General features: G+C 41.1%; 1 protein-coding gene across 1 annotated transcript in view; it reads left to right on the top strand.

Annotated features, from left to right (window-relative positions):
• Nucleotides 1-2,068: 2,068 nt before the first annotated feature.
• SLC27A6 (solute carrier family 27 member 6) overlaps nucleotides 2,069-19,869 on the top strand; it is a 69,162-nt gene continuing 51,361 nt past the window's right edge. The window contains exons 1-2 of the mRNA XM_032425318.1: nucleotides 2,069-2,549; nucleotides 13,195-13,398. Coding sequence (XP_032281209.1) covers nucleotides 2,069-2,549; nucleotides 13,195-13,398 — 685 coding nt within the window. The remainder of the gene's footprint in view (nucleotides 2,550-13,194; nucleotides 13,399-19,869) is intronic.

Raw genomic sequence — 19,869 nt, 5'->3', positions numbered from 1 at the left:
GCCCCTCAGTTTCTTACCTTCAGTAAAATTTCATCAGTGCGTAAAATTTTATTGTTATTCTTTATAATTACTTGTTTCCTCTCCATTTCCCCTCCCACCTGGGGAATCTTTAGTTTGAAGTCCTGGTAAATGGTTTAAAAGATCACATGAAAATTTAAAAAGTTATTTTTAAGGACAGAAAATAGTATCTTTTTCTCTCTCTTTTTTTCTTTTCTTTTCTTTTTTTAAGACAGAGAGTGAGAGAGTGAGAGCCGGGGTGGGCAGAGAGAGGGAGAGAGAGAATCCCAAGCAGACTCCATGCCCAGCACCAGTCCCACCCTGGGCTCATCCCAAGAACCTGAGATCATGACTTGAGCCAAAATCAAGAGTAGGACCCTTAACCGACTGAGCCACCCAGGCGCCCAAGAATAGTATCTTATACTTTAAAAAAAAGGGGAGGTGTGTGTGGATATGGACTTAAGCTCGCACATCAATCAATATTTTTGTAAAATTCTGTAAAAAGCGCTTCTAGGCATTTTAAGGATAAAATTTCAATATAAATGTCAATTCCGACCTTTAAGTTTTTAAAAGTACTTTTTGGGGGCGCCTGGGTGGCTCAGTCGGTTAAGCGTCTGCCTTCGGCTCAGGTCATGATCCTGGGGTCCTGGGATCGAGCCCCGCATCGGGCTCCTTGCTCTGCGGGGAGTCTGCTTCTCCTTCTCCCTCTCCCTCTGCTGCTCCCCCTGCTTGTGTTCCCTCTCTCTCTCTCTGTCAAATAAATAAATAAAATCTTTAAAAAATAAATAAATAAAAGTACTTTTTGTAGAACAACCCAATTTTGTGTTTTATGAATCAAAGAGTTCAAATATTCCTTGACCTGACCAATTCATAGATATCTTTTTTGTTGTTTTCTCTCTCTTTCCGTCGGGATATGTATACATACATACATATACATATAAATACATATATTTTAATTCTTCCAGTCGCCTCTCCAGCGTCTAGTTTAGTTTAGTTCCCTTTATCGTTTAGTGAATGAACTCTCTCGCCCCAATTCCAGCAGCCTGGTTGCCCTCCACTCTTGCCACGACTTCCGGGATCCCCGGCTTTCCCTCCGGGGACCGTCCTTTCGCGGCCAGAGGCCCCAGTCACGGCACCCTCGCCGGACCCAGCGGGGGAGGCGGCCAGGGGGCCCGAGCTGTCCCGGCGGCGGCGCTTCGAGCGGGGGTTGGCCGGGAGCCTGGAGGCGGGCGGTAGGCGGACGACACCTCCGCGGTGGCTCGGAGGAGAGATACACCAGCCCAAGAGCAGTCGGAGGGTATCTGCGGCCCGGGCCGGAGGCAGCCACTCCGGGCGGGCGCGGGGGTCACCGGGGAGCAGTCCGCCGGGATCCGGCGCGTGGTGCGTCCGAGGGGAGCTGCGGGGCGCCGGGCCGTGGCGCGGGGCGGAGCCGGGGCGGGGCTCGGACCCGGATCTCACTAGACCTGGGGCATCCCCGACCCAGGCGTGGCCCAGACACCCCGCGCGGTTTCTGGTGGGTTAAGAGGGGAAGCCGCTGCCTTTCTCAGCCGTCGCCACCCCAGCGTCTCCAGCCTCGAGTTCAGCCTCCAAGTTGCAGCCGCCGGAAAGCCCGTCCCCAGAAGAAAAGCATCTGCCCCTGGACGTAGTTCTCCTGAGGGTGGTGGGATTTGTTGCGGGCCGCAGAGGCTCCAGGGACTGACCCAGCCTGCGGGGAGAGGGCTGGAGAGGGCCGGAGGACCCCTCAGGGCGCGGGCCGTAGTTGGGGCTTTTGGCAGGCAGGGGCGCTGAGCCGGGCTCCTAGATTCCGAGGACCCTGCGAGTGCCCGCGTTGATTTCGCGCGCTCTCCCCTCATCCGCCAGGTGACCCAAGCCTGATCCCCAGCATCCGTTGGAGCGACTTCTTCTGTGCACCCTTCTGATTCTGTTTCTCAAGTTTACCCTCTCCCTCCCGGAAACGGTGGCGCGAACTGCAGGTGCCAGCCTGAAGCCCCGAGGACCTGCGGTCTCTGCGGAGAGCTGCACTTGGGGGGAAGGGCTGGGATCCCAGCTGCCTTCTGTGCCGGTGGCCCCCATGCTCCTGTCATGGTTAACAGGACTAGCGGCTGGAATAGTCTTCCTGCATTTCTTGCAGAAACTCGCGTTCCCTTACTTCTGGGACGATTTCTGGTACCTGCTGAAGGTGGTACGTTATGGAATTCGGTTGGAGATGTACGTACTGAAAGGGGAGCTGTTCACTGTCCTGGATAAATTCCTGAGTCTTGCCAAGAAGCAGCCCCAGAAACCTTTCATCATCTATGAGGGAGACATCCACACCTATCAGGATGTGGACAAAAGGAGTAGCAGAGTGGCCCACGTCTTCCTGAACCATTCCACGCTGAAAAGGGGGGACACCGTGGCTCTGCTGATGAGCAACGAGCCTGACTTCGTCCACGTGTGGTTCGGCTTGGCCAAGCTGGGCTGCGTGGTGGCCTTCCTCAATTCCAACATTCGCTCCAACTCCCTTCTGCACTGTATCCGCAGCTGTGAGCCCAGGGCCCTCGTGGTAGGCGCAGGTAAAGTACCGGGTGAGGGTCACCCGACCCCCCCCCCCCCGCCGCCCTTTTTTGTTAGAACAGTTCACAATTAATACTTTGGGTATGTGATGAAGTGTGCATAGTAAGGATACAAAACAGTTTTACAGTTCTGTGACTCGTGGTTTAATTCTCCCTCTTCCATTTCCACCACTTTCTCTGTTGTAGATGAGTAAATACCAAGACAAGTTTAAAAACTTTTCTGAATCCTCTGCTTCTTACTGTTTTGGGGAGAGGGGGCAGTTTTATGGTTATTGATGTCTTCAGTGAATGTAAGAACACAGAGAGATAGAACTTGGTATGTTTTAAAATTTTGTCCCATCTGACAAAATTATTTGATGAGTAGGAAAGGTATCTTGATTTCATGGCAGAATACCTACCTGCCCCTAATAGTAACACTATCAAGGTTGACTACATTTGAAGAACAAATATGTTTAATCTGAATTGCATGAAGTCTTATCTTCATGTCTGCTTTTATTCTGCACTGCTTGCAAGCTAGGATTTGCCTAGCAAGTTTGGGTTCCCATCTCCCAGCCAGTGGGCGGGCTCTTGGCAGACTTGGCAGACTCTCTCTCTTACCCCAGCCCTGTCTGTGATCTTTTTTTTTTTTCCCTGTCAGTAGGTTCTAGTCTTCTCCCTCCTCCCTTGGAGTTAGGCTTTGGATGCACATGTTGACACAGAACTACAAGGGAAAGGTTTTGGATACTAATTAACAAAGCACCTAGGAAGATGGGTCGCACAACCAAGTGGAATTGAAGTATGACCAGTGATACTTATTTGGTGTAATCTAATGGATTTGTGCATATTTTTCTTGCACGAGGAGAGGCAGGTGGAGGATGAGGAGGATCCACAGCAAGGGCCTTAGTGAAAGTACTTAAGTAGTTTAGACTAAGAGATACACACTGACACCTCATATAGAGTTTTTAGATTTATAGAGCAATTATGAAAAATTATCTACGTTTATACATTAGTGATCTCGGAAGTGTAGAACTTTACAAGTAACCTTTATCCTATAACACTTGCATATCACACAATAATGGGTTAGGGATATATAGTACAAAAGTTAGTTTTTCAAGACTTTCATTTCTGCTCATTCCCCTTGTCCTTCCAGCTCAACTTGTGACCTGAGAAAGTAGCAAAATGTTTACTCTCAAGCACTGATTTTACCTTGTTTAATCTAAAGGAGTGGAGAAGCTGAATAGTCTCTCTTGTCTATTTTTTGTTCCTTTTTTTTTTTTCATTCAGTAGTCATATCCTCCAAGACTGAAATTCAATCCCTTATCTTGGAACGAGGTTAATTAGTGTGATGAACTTCCTCTGAACTGTAACAATAAGTAGGATAAATGAGTCATACAGAATTTTGACATCATGGTGAACAGGGGCAAGTGATAAATGTGAATGCAGCAGAAAAAAATACCATTCATCTCTGGATATATTCCAACATTTTATTGCTCAATCTAATTTAGATAGCAGTTTCTAGAGCAAATCGAAATTTGGTTGTGCTAAAAATTGATAAAGCCATAAATTCCTTTTACAAGAGCAAACTAAGAGGGCCAGGGTGTCCCTAAAAAGATTTCAGTGGCCATGTTATTGAAGCCAACCTGAGAAACATCCTATAGCCAGTCTCCTGAGGGATTCCTCTGAGAGTGTATAGGGCTGGTTACCTCTAGGCAAAGAACAGTCAAATTTTGCTCTTGACTGAGTGGTTGCCTAATTAGGAACAATTAATTTTGCAGTTCTACTTGTGCCAAAGTCTTGCTTTGCTTGCCAATAACTAAATTGCATTGTTTCCTTGTTTTTGACTTTTACACCAACAGTGAATTTTTATATATAAAAGCCGATTTGGGATGCTGGAGTTTTAAGCCAAAACCATTTAGTCAATTTGCTTAGTAATAGATAGGTGGAGAAACCAACCTTAAATCTTATTAACAGTTCTTTTTAGCGTATCTTTAGAATATATAAATTACATATGTTTTTCAAAGATGGGACAATTGTATTTTATGTAATAACTGGGTTGTGTATTTTTTGGTTTTTTTTTTGTTTGTTTTGTTATTGTTTGTTTTTTGGTAGGATGTGGCTTATCACAGGGATTTTTCTGTATTTGAAGCTCTTAGCCTGAAATACTGTATTCTTGGCATCTTGAGTCAAATTAGTGAACAATATATACATACAGTTTTTAGAGCTTTAAATTTTAGAGGTCTTAGAGTCTCATGGAATGTTTCTAATGGAGATGTATCATTAAACCATTATATCCCCAGGGAAAGTGTACTGAGAAAGAAATGAGTCAGAGGGTTTAGATGGAGATAACCCAGACAGATTTGGATTTCAATTATGGTCTATCACTTCTTAGCTCTGTCATTGAGGAAAAGGTCATCAGTTGCCCTGGATCTCATTTTACTTAGTTGCAAAATGGTGACAAAACCAATCTACTTCACAATGTAATTCTGAGATTCAATGAGGTGGCTTTTGTAAAGTGACTAGCTGAGTGCCCGGTATGTACTAACTGGAGCTGTAGTGAATTGAAATAATTGCTATTATTATTATTATAAAGTCATCTGAGGCTTTTAATAAGGAAACTTGCTTGGATTTTGCTGCTACAATCGAATTTGGTGTTAGCTATAAGAAAGGCTGGTAAGTAGTTTGGTATAGGACCTCAAGCACCTTACTTTGGTATGTTTTAACAACATTTTATTTTCCAGAAGTTATATAGAACTGATTTCAAACAGGTTTTATAGGCAGGCCAGGTAATGCCCTTTTTTTTTTTTTTTTTTTAAGATTTTATTTATTTATTTATTTATTTAGAGAGAGGGAAAGAGTGAGCAGGGGGAGGGGCAGAGAGAGAGAATCTCAAGCAGTCTCCCTGCTGAGCCTGGGACCCAAAGCCGGGCTCCATGTCAGGACCCTGAGATCATGAGCTGAGCTGAAATCAAGTGGATTTCAAGCTAAGCCACCCAGGAGTCCCCAAATAATGTCTTATAATTCTGTCTTCAGGAATAAGTCAAAGGAAAAGATGTCAACTAATCTCCCAGGCAAATTGTTAACGTCATGAACAAAAATATTAACAGTTGCCCTTTACTCAAGGCTGATTATGTAAAAGATACTCTCAGTGATTCTGAGAGGCAGGTACAGAGCTATGTATTGGCAGCAGAGGGAAAGACATTCACTGAGAACAACTTAGTTTGCAGAGCAAAGATTCAAAAGCTCATCTCTGATACAAGACTCTGTTGTACTATGTAGCCCAGTTGTTTCTGAGGCTGGTCAGTCCCCTTTTGATATAACTAGGAAAAGATATGCATTCCAGTTTTATAAAAATACTAAAATAAAGGTTGCTAATATTAAGATACCGGGTTTTTCATATACAGATAACTAGAAAAAATTTAAATGTTTTTAAAACTCTTACTCCTTTCTCTCACAGTCTGAAGATTCAAAAATACTTGCCAGGAAGTTTCCTATCTGTATAATGTGGTTTTGAAGATGTATTAAATGGCATTTCAGATTTCCCTGGAAATTTCAATGCTTATTGAAAATTAAATAGTCTTAGATTAAACCTAGTCCTTTCCTCCCAATATTTCAACTTCGATTATTACTAATGGTGCCTGTGGCCAAGATTATCATCTATCTCTATATGCTATTCTCTTTACTTAGAATAAACAGGAAAATGTTGGGATGCTTGTATATCACTTTAAAAAGTCTATGTAATTATATTCTTTGACCTATTTAGCAATAATAATAATAATGTTAACAATAAATAATAATAACCTCTTCCATTTCTAAAGTACTTTATGAATTACAAATTGTTTATATGTATATTGTCTTATGTGACTCTCATTACAGCCATAGCCTTGTTTTAAAGGGAGTGAAAGCATGGTTTAGAGCGGGCAAACCATCTCCTCAAGCTTACACATGTAGAAGAAGCAATGTACAGTTTGGAGCTGGGATTTTCTGATGTGAAAGCCTGCTGGGTACGCCTTTGTCTTTGTCCTTCTGCTCCTGTTCTTTCCCCCATCGCCATCTTTTCCTTTCCTTTCCCCATCCCTTCCTGCTCCCCACCCCCTTTCCTTCCCTGTCTCTCACCTTCCATCTATCCACCTACTTCCTTTCAGTACCTTTTCCACTAACCGCTCCTGCCTCAGGTGTGGTATGACTATTCACAGCGACCCAGTAGAATGGTGAAGTTCTAGTCATTATTTGTGCGGACTCAGGACCAGGCCCAGAACAAGGATGTAAGCTCTTTGAGTGGAGGAAGTTTGTTTTGTTCACTGCTAAACTCTCAGAACTTAGCACAGAGGAGATGCTTAACAAATATTTATTGCCAGTATGAATGAATGACCTCATGAAAAAGTACAAGGTACATATGGACACTCCGTAACTTCTTATTTACTTGCATATTTTTGCTAATAAATTGTCCCTCTGCTGTCCATTTGGTAACTGATTTTGATAGTAGATGTATCAGTGGAATTTCTTTGTTGTGTTATTTTATATTAATGTTGCTAATTGTTAGCATCATGACTCCCCAAAAGTACGAAGCGCTTTAGATACACTAAGCATCCCCAGAGTTTCGGATTTATTTGCATGTATGTATTTTTACTTTCTCCTTTCTTAATATACAAAAATTATTCTAAGTGTATAACTAAAAAATATATATTAATATTACCCTGAACTCTTACTTTGGACTCAATGTTATCAACATGTTTGGAAGGGTTTTGTGTTCCTGTTCATAAGAAACGGCTCTAATAATTTACAGTAATGCATGCAGATTTGCCCTGTTAGTTTTCCTGAACTGTTGCATTCAGACTCTGCAGGGCAAATGTGCCATTATAATTCTCCAAATGACTTTCAGCCATAAAGGCATCTGCTTTTTAAAGACCAAGAGGAAGGGTTAGAGGAAAAATAAAGAACCTTTAAGTTTTATAGAAAGGAATATGTATTCAGATAGATAAGAAACATGGCTCATGTAAACTTTTATTATTTAACCCAGGTATTGTGATAACCTCACATCTATTTTCATTCTTAGGACATTTTTGTATTTTTACTTATATTTAGTAGAATGAATGGCTGTTTTGCATTTTTATTTTCCATTTTAGACTCAGCTCAGTCAAAGATGACCTCCATCCCAAAAGAAAATGGCTCATTTCAATAGGAAGGTTAAGTGGCTTCATGATTCCCTAGCTGGAAAAGACAGTGTTCTAAGCACTGATACACTTGTGGTTTTTTTCTTTTCTGATCATGGGGACACTGACTGGGGTTCTTATTTACATTATCTGCTGAACGTGTATTCACTGTAAGGGAATGATGTTTGAATGCTGGCAGGAGCAAAAACTATTTAAAAGGAGATTGTGCCTACTCAGAGATGTGGCAGGGCTAAGTGGGAGAAATACACATCTTGGAGTCAGGCAAACATGGGCTTAAACTCTAACTCTGACGTTAACTGACTGCTAACACATAGCAGATGATCGATGAGTATCAGTGGGTCTTGTGCAAATTAAATGTAAAGAACACGACAGGGTGCCTGGACCATAGTATATATTCAATAAATGGTTGCCATAATTATTTTTAATTGCATAGAGGCAGAGACATATGTGCAAAGTAGAAGTGTCTGCCTTTGCTATGGGCAGATGGCCATCAGGAGGCAGATCCAGGCACATGGCCCGGGACCCAAGCGAACTGGTTTTAAGCAGCTGTTCTGTCCTCCCCCGTAGCATTGTGGCCGTATCTACTTCCCAACCCTCAGGAGCTAGAGCTGGAATGGTGTCAGAGAAGTTAAGAGCCAGATGGTTAGCTCTTCTCTGGCCGAGAAAAGGAGGATTCTTCCACTTATAACCAGAAAGGAATGTGGAAAATAACTCTGATGGCGTATGAATCTTGTAGATATACTACCTTGGAATTGCCTTTTTGCCAATTTGTGGTTTACTTACTGATTAGTCTGTGTCTAGAGAGCTCTTCCGTGCATTTACTAGTTTTTACTACTTTGTCATTGAAAAATAGCAAGCCAAATACATCATGGCGTTGTGGTCCCATTTGGGTAATAATTATTCATTGGCAATGGGAGATGTGCTGGAAATAAAATCAAATGAAGTGTTCTACTTTTTACTTTCTTGAACAATTTTACCCATAATAAATATGCTCTCTGTGTCTCAAAACGTGGGGACAGCTGAGAGTGAAAACACATAAGCCTACTTACAAACTTGTTTGCATATATTCAGGGCAGCTAATAAAATCATTTCAGGGAAGAATATGTTATCACAATCGAAAACACTTGTGCTTCTGTGCACTTCCTAGGATTATTATGATTATTAATAAACTAATATTTGTTAGACTAGCTGGCACATTATTCATGGTGAGATGAGTTTCTGGCCTGATATGAATTGCCTTAGGATATTGCTTACTTAAGCATCAATTTTGTTAGAGCCTGCCCATGCTTTCTATGGAAAACCTGTTGAGTGGCTCTAAGTAGTAGGAGGGTATTTATAAGCATGAAGTGAGACCTATAATTTCACTTTGGATTCTGTGTGAATATTGCTTTGGAATGTGGAAAGCTCAAGGTAACCATTTGTCCTGGAATTCCATATAAGTTGTCTTCATGCCTAAAAGTTTCAGTGTTTGCCGGTGTATTAAGAACTACAAGCTATTCCTTTGAAGCATTAGCTTGTTTTATGTAAAATAAGATAACTTTAAGGGTTTTTAATGCAGGATGAATAACATAATTCATACTAATGGCATAGTAGAGGGATATGTTAAATTTTACTCCTTGCATTTATAGTGTCAGTAATGTGAATAAGAGACAAGATGATGTAGAAACAAATTAAACAAACAAAAAGAGCTGAAGGATCATGAGCAGAGATCATAATTTACCTGTTTTTCTAAAGATTTCATTTATCTATTTGAGAGAGAGAAAGCGGGGGAGGGGCAGAGGGAATGGGGGCGGGAGAAGCAGACTCCCTGCACAGCAGGGAGCCCAACTCCCAACTTGAGGCTTGATTCCAGGGCTCCATCCCAGGACCCCGAGATGATGACCTGAGCTGAAGTCAGATGCTTAACTGACTGAGCCACCCAGGCAGCCCTCTAATTTACCCATTTTAATGCTTGCAGCACTACTTAATGAAGTGCCTTGCGTATTTGAGAAATAGTACGGGTTTCTTAAAAGGACCCTATTGCTGTGAAAGCCTTGTCCTGTGAGGTAGACTTTGTTCAAGGTCATAAAATATTCAGGTGTCGCATTTTCTTATAGCAGTTTTCTGTCAAGACCTGCATCTCCAGGGGATCCCAGGGGCAGAGCTCAATTCCATACCCAGATCTCTCTCCAGCACCCGCAGTGTGTGTGCGCCAGGGGCAGTGAGCGGAGGTATGGATTAGGACACACATCATTCATTTGAGGTCTTATAGTTCAACAGTTTCGATGGTAGTACCCTTCACTGAAGAGTAAATCTTCATGAAACATAGCCAGGTGTCCTCGAGGTATATAAAAATGTGCTATTTTGTGTCAGGACTTACTATTCAGAGTTTACTTTCAAAATGACACTGAACCTTTTCATTTTGTTAAGGAACACTGACAGTGATAAATAAATTGTCATTTTTTATCCTCTACAAGACTTTTCAGATTTTTATTTCAATTTTCATTACCCTCAACCACATTACCTACGACTGTTGAAGAAATAATTTAATAAAATTCTGTAGAATTCTGAATGTCTCAGCTAAGTCAATTTAATTTTAACCTTTGAAGGGAACTAAATTTTATTTCCTCTAATTCTCAGGAACCTGCTCACTTCCTTTTTCTTCTAAAACTCATCCCACTCTTTGTAAACGTTGAGTGTTTCTTTAGACTCTACAATTCCAAAAAAGATATGGAGCCACAATTAATCATATGGTAACTTTCTTTGCACTTATTTTGCCTACTTAGACTTACATATCATTACAAACATTTTATAAGTTTATGCTGTTAATTTACAATTCCAGACGAGAGATTTGAAATTAAGATAATGAAATGAGTCAACTCAGAGACTTGTACTTATACATTCAAATTGCCAGAAAGAGTCATTAAAACAAGATTGGGGCACCTGGGTGGCTCAGTGGGTTAAGCATCTGACTTTTGATTTCAGCTCAGGTCCTGATCTCGGAGTTGTGAGGTTGGGTCCTGCCTCGGGCTCTTGAGCTGCGCATGGAGCCTGCTTAAGATTCTCTCTCCCTCTCCCTCTGCCCCTCCTCCTGCACCATTCCCCACCCCCCCCCACTCTCTCTCTCTCTCTCAAAAACAACAACAACACGAAATTAAAAGAAAATAGAAAGTCTCGATCATTTGTTTGTCCTGTTTTTTTTCATATATTTGTGGCTTATTCTTCCCCCAGCATTCCCTGTGATTTTTCACTTCTTACCGAAGCAATCTGTAGCTAGCAGCATGCTGTGTATGCTCAGTGAAACTCTGGACTCTTACAGTTTATTTTACGTGGATTTGTGACAGATATAAAAATTAATTCAAAAAAGTTCAAGTCCCAGTCGGCCTCCCTACCCCCTACTTATGAACTCCTTATCATTCTGTGGGTTTCCTTAGTTGTATTACAGGTTTCATTTGTGAACTACTTGGTCTAATTTGACATGTTTCTCTTGCTGTTTCTTTGTGATCAATCTGGATTATAGATTTTGAGGAACTAAATCATGAGTTTTTCTCAAATGTATTATATTATAGTAGAACTAAATAGTGGCTGACAGATGGCTTTTTGAGGTTACCAGATACTGATTTCCATTTCCAAAAAAAATGTTTAATGCAGAACACCGAGTTCAGCTTCAAAGCAGAATATATCTTGTAATTATTTTTGAAGTTGTGTTAAAAAATTTAGAAAAAAATATAATTGTTTGGATGGAAAGGTTCATATTTACATGTACTTGAGCTTTTTACCAGGGTATATTTTACATTTAATAATATTATTTTTTATAATTGATTTCTTTTATGAGGTAATGTATAGATTTTAGGGATAATTAGCGACAGGTTAGAATAACAGTTCTGTCCACCAACTTGTGCTTGGTGTATTCTTTTTCTAGGGCTGCTATAATAAACTCTCACAAACTGGGTTGCTTAAAACAAAAGAAATTTATTCCCTCGCCGTTCTGGGGGCTAGAAGTCCAAAATAAAAGTGTCTGCTGGGCCATGCTCCCTCTAAAGGATTTAGGAAAAAGTCTTCCTTTGCCTCTTCCTAGCTTCTGGCAGTTGCTGGTACTCTTTGACATGCCTCGCATTAACTCCAAAGGCCAGTGGGATATTACTGCTTAATATCTCTAAGGACATTAAGGTAGAGTTTAAGATAAATAACATAGCACTCAGAAATCCCTTATATCTTAAACAAGTATGATGTTTTATAGGAATACCAAACTAAAATTGGAGCACCTTTGTGGAATATAAGTGTCAAACTTCCGTGTTAGAGATCCATATTAAAGTAGGGAAGTGTTAAATTTTAAAGGTATTTAAAGACTATAAATAACTATGTCTTTACTCTAGAAAAAAATATGAGGCCTCACTGGCTTATACAAAAGACTCTCTGGGAATGTTGATGCTCTGCTTCCTTTATGTCCTACAGAGTGCTGGATACCTTAATAAATATTTCCTCCTCAGGGACTCACGCCCACCTTCTGCCTCTCTTCTTTTCTACCCCAGCTCCTCCTGAGCAAATGACATTTTCTTCTACATTAATGACCAAATTAAGAAGGTTGGGTGTAGTCTCCCAAATTAATGCAACATAGCCTCTCCTCTCTAGGTGTTCTTTTGTTTTCTGTACAGTAGAGGCTTCCTGGGAGTTGTATCCTTTTTTCCTTTCTGAAACCTGAATTGCAGCCCAGACCCTTGGTCTTGTGAGACTCTCAAGTTCTTCAGGCCTGAAGACACCAGTGTTTCAGGCTTTTCTACTTCTTGCTTTCCTTGTTGCTTGGCATTGGTTCTAGGTGGGCCTTGGGTCCCACTGCTGCTGATGGAGGTTGTGCTCTCTTCAGCCTGCTCCCACCTGCCATTGTTGCACCTTGCTGGGCACTGGGACCTTCCTGCCTGTTGAGGAAGGCATTCATTTCCTCCTTTTGCTTTCAAAGACTTTCACCTTTGGTTATCCTGATCCAGAGAAAAGGGCATCTCTAAATTTCCTCACTTAACTTTTGGCTCTGAAACAGTCCCTAAACCATAATGATCTCATGACTCTGGAGGGGTCAGTAGAGTTTCCCGAACATACTGCATTATAGTAGAATTAAACAGTGACACATGGATGGCTTTGTGGAATAATGAGCTACCGAGGTATATTTCAATGAAAATGTTTACTGTGGTATCCTGAGCACAGATTTAAAGTAGAATATAAAAATAGAATTTCATTAAAACATTGGGGGGAAAAAACCCATAATCTGAATCATGGTGTCTCCAGAATTCAATTTGAATCAGCCTATTTGCATTTATTAAATCAGGTGGTAACCAGATTTCCCTTCCAGTTGGTCACGTTGAATCGGAATGGTAAAATGGCTATGATATTAATCATCCCAATGAAGAGGAAGTCAGCATCGTAGTGACATTTTATCCCTGTTCCAACAGAGAAAAGAAAACACAAGTTAATGGTTTGAGATTCCTGTTTTATTTATCTCTTCCTAAATCTCTGGTTTTTAGATCTGCTTGGAACTGTAGAAGAAATCCTTCCGAGCCTCCCAGAAGGTATCACTGTTTGGGGGATGAACGATTCTGTTCCACAAGGCGTAACCTCACTCAAAGAAAAACTGGGCACAGCGTCTGACAAGCCCGTGCCTCGCAGCCTCCATGTGGCTTCAAGCCTCAAGTCTCCTCATCTTTATATTTTTACCTCTGGAACAACAGGTAGGATCCATTTCTTGTCGAGAATTGAAAAGAATGCAGCATATTTCCAAGCAACAGCAGTCACCATGGGTCTCACCAAACATCTGAGCAAGCACGCATCCAAGAAGTCCCAAGGTTCTTAGATCTTAGAACTCTCAAACTTGGATGACTTTGCTCTCACCGCAACTTGGCAAGTTCCCATGTTCACTTGGCCATTGTCTCATTTAGAAAGATTTTCTTCAAGTGTCATTGAAGACCTTGGACTGAGTGCAGACCTTGATACGGCCCAGTTGCTCAGAGTGTGAAATTTGGCCTACTTCTTTGGCAAGATAGCTGCTGGCTTCTCTGTTCCTTAAGATTCCTGATATATAAAATGAAGAGATTCGTTTAAGTAGCTTCTAATTATCTTCCTGGATCAAAAAATCCATTGGTCTACTTTAAGACAGTCTTCTGTGTTCTTGTGTACCCTCTTAAATCCTAAATACAACCCAGCTATAGCTATAGTTTAAGCACAGGTAGTAGGCTCTCGGGCTTTTCCTTAGGGAGATTGGAATGTGTGACAAACAGGAAGTCTTGAAAGCAGTGGGGGGGTTGGGAGAAGATGCAAAATAGAATCAAGTAACTAAACATCCCCCCTCCCTTTTTGTAGGTAAAAAAAATCGTAACACCCCAAAATAAAAAGAATAATTAAACTGCCTAAGAATTCAAAAGAAATGTTAAACCTAACTGACTCTTAGGAAAAGGTGAATGGTATTTATGGTAGGCTAAATAAGCTTTTGTCATTAGTGTGAAGATGACTGGGGGTTTGAATTAGAGAAATGAAAAATATTCTGTTAACTAATTTCCTATGCACAGGTGGTATTGTAAGCAAACTACTATTGCATCAGTAAAGTTTTCTTACTTTTCTCGTTTTCTCTTCTCTTTCTGTGTGTGTGTGTCTGTCTCTTTTTTATTTACTATTTAGAGTCTAACAATGATCTCTTTTAGATTGGAGAGTAGACTATACTTTTGACGTTGTCTAGAACAGCTTTGTTAAATGAACTGGAAAGTGCTAATTGTCTCAAGTTGTCAGCATACATTCAGTCTGACTTTGGACTTTGAAAGAGACAATGAAATTTCAGAAATGATATGCTTTGAAAACTTCAACAGAAGGTATTTAACCAATTTATCCGTATGGCTGTTTTCTTGTGAAAAACAGAAAGTGACTGGTCTTCCAAACATTCTTCACCACTCCCCATCCTCGGCCCAAAGAGAACAGGCAGTGGGGGGCCTGGATGGCTGTTAGTGGAGTGTCCAGCTCTTGATTTTGGCTCAGGCCATGATCTCAGGGTCATGACGTTGAGCCCCTCATCAGGCTCTGCACTGAACATGGAACCTGCTTAAGATTTTCTCTCCCTCTCCTTCTGCCCCTCCTGCTCGCTTGCACATACTCTCTCTCTCTCTCAAAAAATAAAAAAATAAAAAAAAAACAAGCCAGAGCTACTAGCTTTTTTTTTTTTTTAAGATTTTATTTATTTATTTGACAGAGAGAGACACAGTGAGAGAGGGAACACAAGCAGGGGGAGTGGGAGAGGGAGAAGCAGGCTTCCCGCCAAGCAGGGAGCCCGATGCGGGGCTCGATCCCAGGACCCTGGGATCATGACCTGAGCCGAAGGCAGACGCTTAACGACTGAGCCACCCAGGTGCCCCCAGAGCTACTAGCTTTTGTTTTCCAAGATTGAAACCAGATTGTTCTATGCATTTATATAACAGGCCGGAAGCAAAAGCACTACTGATTTTTATTTTATTTGATATTTATGTTAAAGTTATATAGCACAGAGATGAAAAATTCTAATAGTTTTAGAAATTTTAGAGAAAAGTACCCTGTTAACCCCCTTCCCCATTTCTCCTTCTCCAAACCAACTACATTCAGTATTTTTAGATCTTTCTTTTTGGAATCACCTCCATTTCTCTGCATGGAATGGGTATCTTACTGGATACTTAGTAGATGCTTACTGAAAATTATCTACTGATTTTCCATGGTGGAAATGAGGATTTGTCTTCTCTCACCAACCACTCTCTCTCTCCCTTCATTTCTTTCTCTCTGGTGCAGACACTTTCTTTCCCCGTCACACTAATATTGTGTCGTCTTGAAATTTGACTGGATTGGTATCAGTTATCGCAGTTTAGTAAACACTATTATTGCCTTCCATGTAAAATTCCCCTCAACCTGGAATTAACCACTGTTTTTATTTGTTTGCTTGCTTGCTTAGTTTTCTATACGCCTATTGCTGGTTCGTACTCGCCCCTTTGTCAAAAAGATAGCTCACCTTTGATATTGATAAGATAGTCTGTATATTGTCAAGCCTTGTTCTTGGCCGCCTTTTTCCCGGAGCCTCCCCATGATTTCACTGTCAACCCCTCGCTCTCTGGCCGTCCTGGGTTTATTTTTCACCATTGTCCTGGGAATTCCCTTCAGTTCTTTCTCCTTTTTCTGATCCCATAATTCCTAGATCCTAAATTAGTTTCCTCAGTTTAGTTTTCATTTTATCGCTGCACTGCTTTCAGTAATTGCTAGCTGTCTGCTAAAAAGTACTTAGGAGGGGAGCTCTTGGGTGGCTCAGTCAGTTGAGCATCAGACTCTCGATTTTGGCTCAGGTCATGATCTCAAGGTCATGAGATAAAACCCCATGGCAGGTTCCGTGCTTGGGGGGGAGTCTGCTGGAGATTCTCTCTCTCTCCCTCTGCCCCTCCCCATGCTTGTGTGCACTCGCCTTCTCTCTCTCTCGCTCTCTCGCTCTTTCTCTCTCTGTTTCTTTAAAATAAATAAATCTTAAAAAAAAAAAAAGGGTATTTAGGAGGTAAATTCTCTAAGTCCTCACGTCCGGAAATACTCTTATCCTTGTTTGTGTAGCATTCTAGGTTAGACACAATTTTTATCCCGGGGTTTGAGGACGTTGCACCGTCTTCTGACTTCCAGTACCCATGATGAGACGTCGTTTTCTTTCTGATTTCTTAGCCTTGACGTGCAAGCTGGTGTTGTTTTTCTCTTTCTTTTTGGGGATTTTTATTATCTGCTGGGAGTCTTCAGTAGTCTCTAACCTGGTGATGACTTGTACTGGGACTTTTTATATCCATTTTGCTGGTAAATTTGTAGGCCTTTTCAGTCTGGAAACTCGTATCTTGCAATTCTAGGTACTTGGAAATTAAAGAAAAAAAGTTCTACATCCCCTTCTTTTTCCTTCTTTATTGCTCTTCTTTCTACCCATTCCCTCCTATTGTATTTGTTTGTTTGTTCATTCTTTTGTCTTTGAAACTCAAACTTTTTATTTTATTTATTTATTTATTTATTTAATTTGTCAGAGAGAGAGAGAGAGCACAAGCAGGAGGAGTGGCAGGCAGAGGAAAAGGGAGAAGCAGGCTCCCTGCTGAGCGGGGAGCCCGATGCGGGACTTGATCCCGGGACACTGGGATCATGACCTGAGCTGAAGGCAGCTGCTTAACCAAGTGAGCCACCCAGGCATCCCAAAACTCAAACTTTTTAAAGATTGGCCCTGCTGGACTGAGTTATTAATTTTCCAATCTTTTCTATCCCATTTTCCTTCTCTTATTTTTCATCCACTTTTTGAGAGATTTATTTTCTAAACCTCTGTTCTCTGAAGATGCCTTTTTTTTTTATAGCAAGCTATTTTTGTATTATTGATTATTTATTATCTTGTATCTCTCAGAGTAGTAGTGATAATTTTTTGAAAATTTCTCCTCTCCACCTCGTCTCTCTTTTTGCCAGCACCCTCTTATCTTTTGGTTTATTTTGGTCTCTATCCTTTATCCTAGAGGATTTCCTTAAATAGCTGGTGACCTTTGGCTGTCAGTTCATATTTAAAGTGCAGATACCAAAACATACACAGAAACCCCCAAAACAGATCCTAGCTCGAAGCTGTGTGTGCCTGAGTGGAATTTGTGGACTGATTGATCTCATCATGCAGGACATTTTGTTGAGGGATTCATGACTGTCAGCATCTTTCAGTTTTGACTGGTAGATGTTTCAGATTCCTCAGATAAGCACCTCGAAGGGTAAAACGAGTAAAATGTAGAAGGGAGCTAGAGGAATAAGCAAACTTTCTCTCATTCCCCTTGTTTGCTCAACATTTCTTCTTCCTCGTGTTTCTGGAGGCTCATCATCTCCAGAGAATAAATCTCATAACTTCTACCAGTGTGGCGGAAGCCATCTGGCTATAATTTGTTTTATTTTCTGAATTTTAGAACAAATACCAAAAGCATTTATTGACATTCTTCCAAAATTAGTTTGTGAATGATCTTACACAGGGAAAGTGAGCATGATAATTAAAAAAAAAGGAAAAAAAGGAAAAAAAGTACAGGCCATCCAAAAAAAAAAAAAAAAAGGAACGTGATACAAATGTCATCTTCTTTTAGCTTAAATCCTAAGCAACCTGGGGTCCCCTTCTGGAGATGAGAGAAGAGCCATGTACAGAATTGGTCATACAGGAGACGTCATGATTTATGAAGATAACACTATCAGTGTAGCAAACCATGATGCATGCAGCCTCATTAAAGATTTAATTGACATTTTTTATGAAAAGCGTCTCTCTCTAATACGAACTGGGTGTTTTGCAACTGAAAACCTTGAGCTGAATTGATTGTAATGGTAATAAATATGATCATTTCTATTAGTATGCCGTTTAATGTTAGAAAAGTCACTTGATTGTCATACAGCAAAGCCTTCTGATGTTGATAATGAAGAAGGTGTTGGTGCATGTTAGGACGTGATGTAGAAAGCGAGGCTTTGAAAAAGTGAGCGATGGATAGAGAGTCTGCTCGTGAGCCCTTTTGGCTGGCTGTAATGAAGCCCTTGGGCTGATATTGAACATTTCCTAGCTATTCTTACTACTGCCAAGCCCTGTTTGCCCAAGGTCACCAAAATGTTATATTCCCACATCTGAAAAAATGCAGTGTCTCTGAGTAAAAAAAAGGGTGAGATCAGTTTTGATGACATTCCTGTCTCTTTGACCTAGGAGGTTATGTGATATCTTGATGAACAAGGGGTGAGCGTTATATAGATTCCCTTTTCTATGACCTTGACCTCATTGTTTCTTAAATAGAACTTCCATAAAGCTCCTTGTTTATAGTTCCATATTTATCTTCCATTCTATAGGGCACCTGCTCATCAAATTTCTAAGCCTTTCGGGGATTCTGTGGGGGCAAAATCATCTTCTTCAAGGCTCGTCTCAGGTGTCAGCTTCTTGGGTCCACTGTGTCAGTTACCACAGCCATCCATCTGCTTTTCTAGAATCTTGTTGATTTCATCTATAAATCCATTCTTGTTGCCTTGAGGGTCTGTGTATGTGTCTATCTGCCAACTTCTAATTCTGTTATTACTCACTGGGCTTGGCTAAGTAGCCTCAAGAATCTCTAGGAATGCTGTTTAAGCCTGGACAGAGCAGCCATGGGTTCCACTATTCCTAGAAGGAGAGGGAGGAGGAAAATCAGGTCACTGCCCGCTGAGATTTGCCTGGAAGCCAGGTACTGTCATCATCTCAATATCTCTCTTTCCTTCGTCTCTCCTTTTTCTTAACCTTATGGAATTTTTCATTTTTCCAAAACTATCTCAGAATTCCCCAAATTATTTATTCCTGCCTCTGGATTGGATTTCTCTTACATCATCTCTCCCTCCTTTGCCCTTCTAATCCCCAACTCACTGGGCACAGCCTCCCTCCCACCTTTATGCCTGGACCTCCTCCTGGACCTGTGAGGAGTTCCAATGCCAGGGATTCATAGAAGGTTAGAAGAGCAGAAGACTTTGGAGCATTTCTCAAAGAGTGTTTCTATGACATGTCCCTTCTCATCTTTAAAGAGATGAAATAAAAATTAAAAAGGGGTGGGATGCCTGGGTTGCTTAGTCGGTGGAGCATCCGACTCTTGATATCACATCTTGATCTCAGTGTTGTGAGTTAAAGCCCGGCATTGGGTGTGGAGTCTACCTAAATACATGTGTGTGTGTGTGTGTGTGTGTGTGTAGAAAAGAGGCTTTATGACCACGGAAGTTTGAGAAACACCATTAACAAAAATACCAAAGTTTCCATACTGCTGGGCTCCACAAGAGCTTTAAAATGTTAATGTGCTTTCTAACTCTTTAAAGGGGGATGCTAAAATGTACTTTTAACAAACTTTATTCTCCTTTTTCTTCATTCCTTCTTTCAAACTTTAACCTCCATCAACCTTTGATCCCTTTCATTTCTTGGACAATCTCATATCTGTTGTCTCTTTTATCAAAAAAATCTAAGGGATGGGGCGCCTGAGTGGCTCAGTTGGTCAAGCAACCAACTCTTGATTTCGGCTCGGCAGATCACAATCTCAGGGTCATGAGCTCAAGCCCTGGGTCGGGCTCCATGCTGGCGTGAAGCCTGCTTAAGATTCTCTCTCTCCCTCTCCCTCTGCACCCCCCCCCCCAAAATCTGAGTACTTTGGATGATTTATAATAAATTAATGAGTTCA

Source organism: Phoca vitulina, unplaced genomic scaffold (assembly GCF_004348235.1).
Source record: "Phoca vitulina isolate PV1807 unplaced genomic scaffold, GSC_HSeal_1.0 scaffold32, whole genome shotgun sequence".
NCBI lineage: Eukaryota > Metazoa > Chordata > Mammalia > Carnivora > Phocidae > Phoca > Phoca vitulina.
This window is presented reverse-complemented; position numbering and strand designations above follow the sequence as displayed.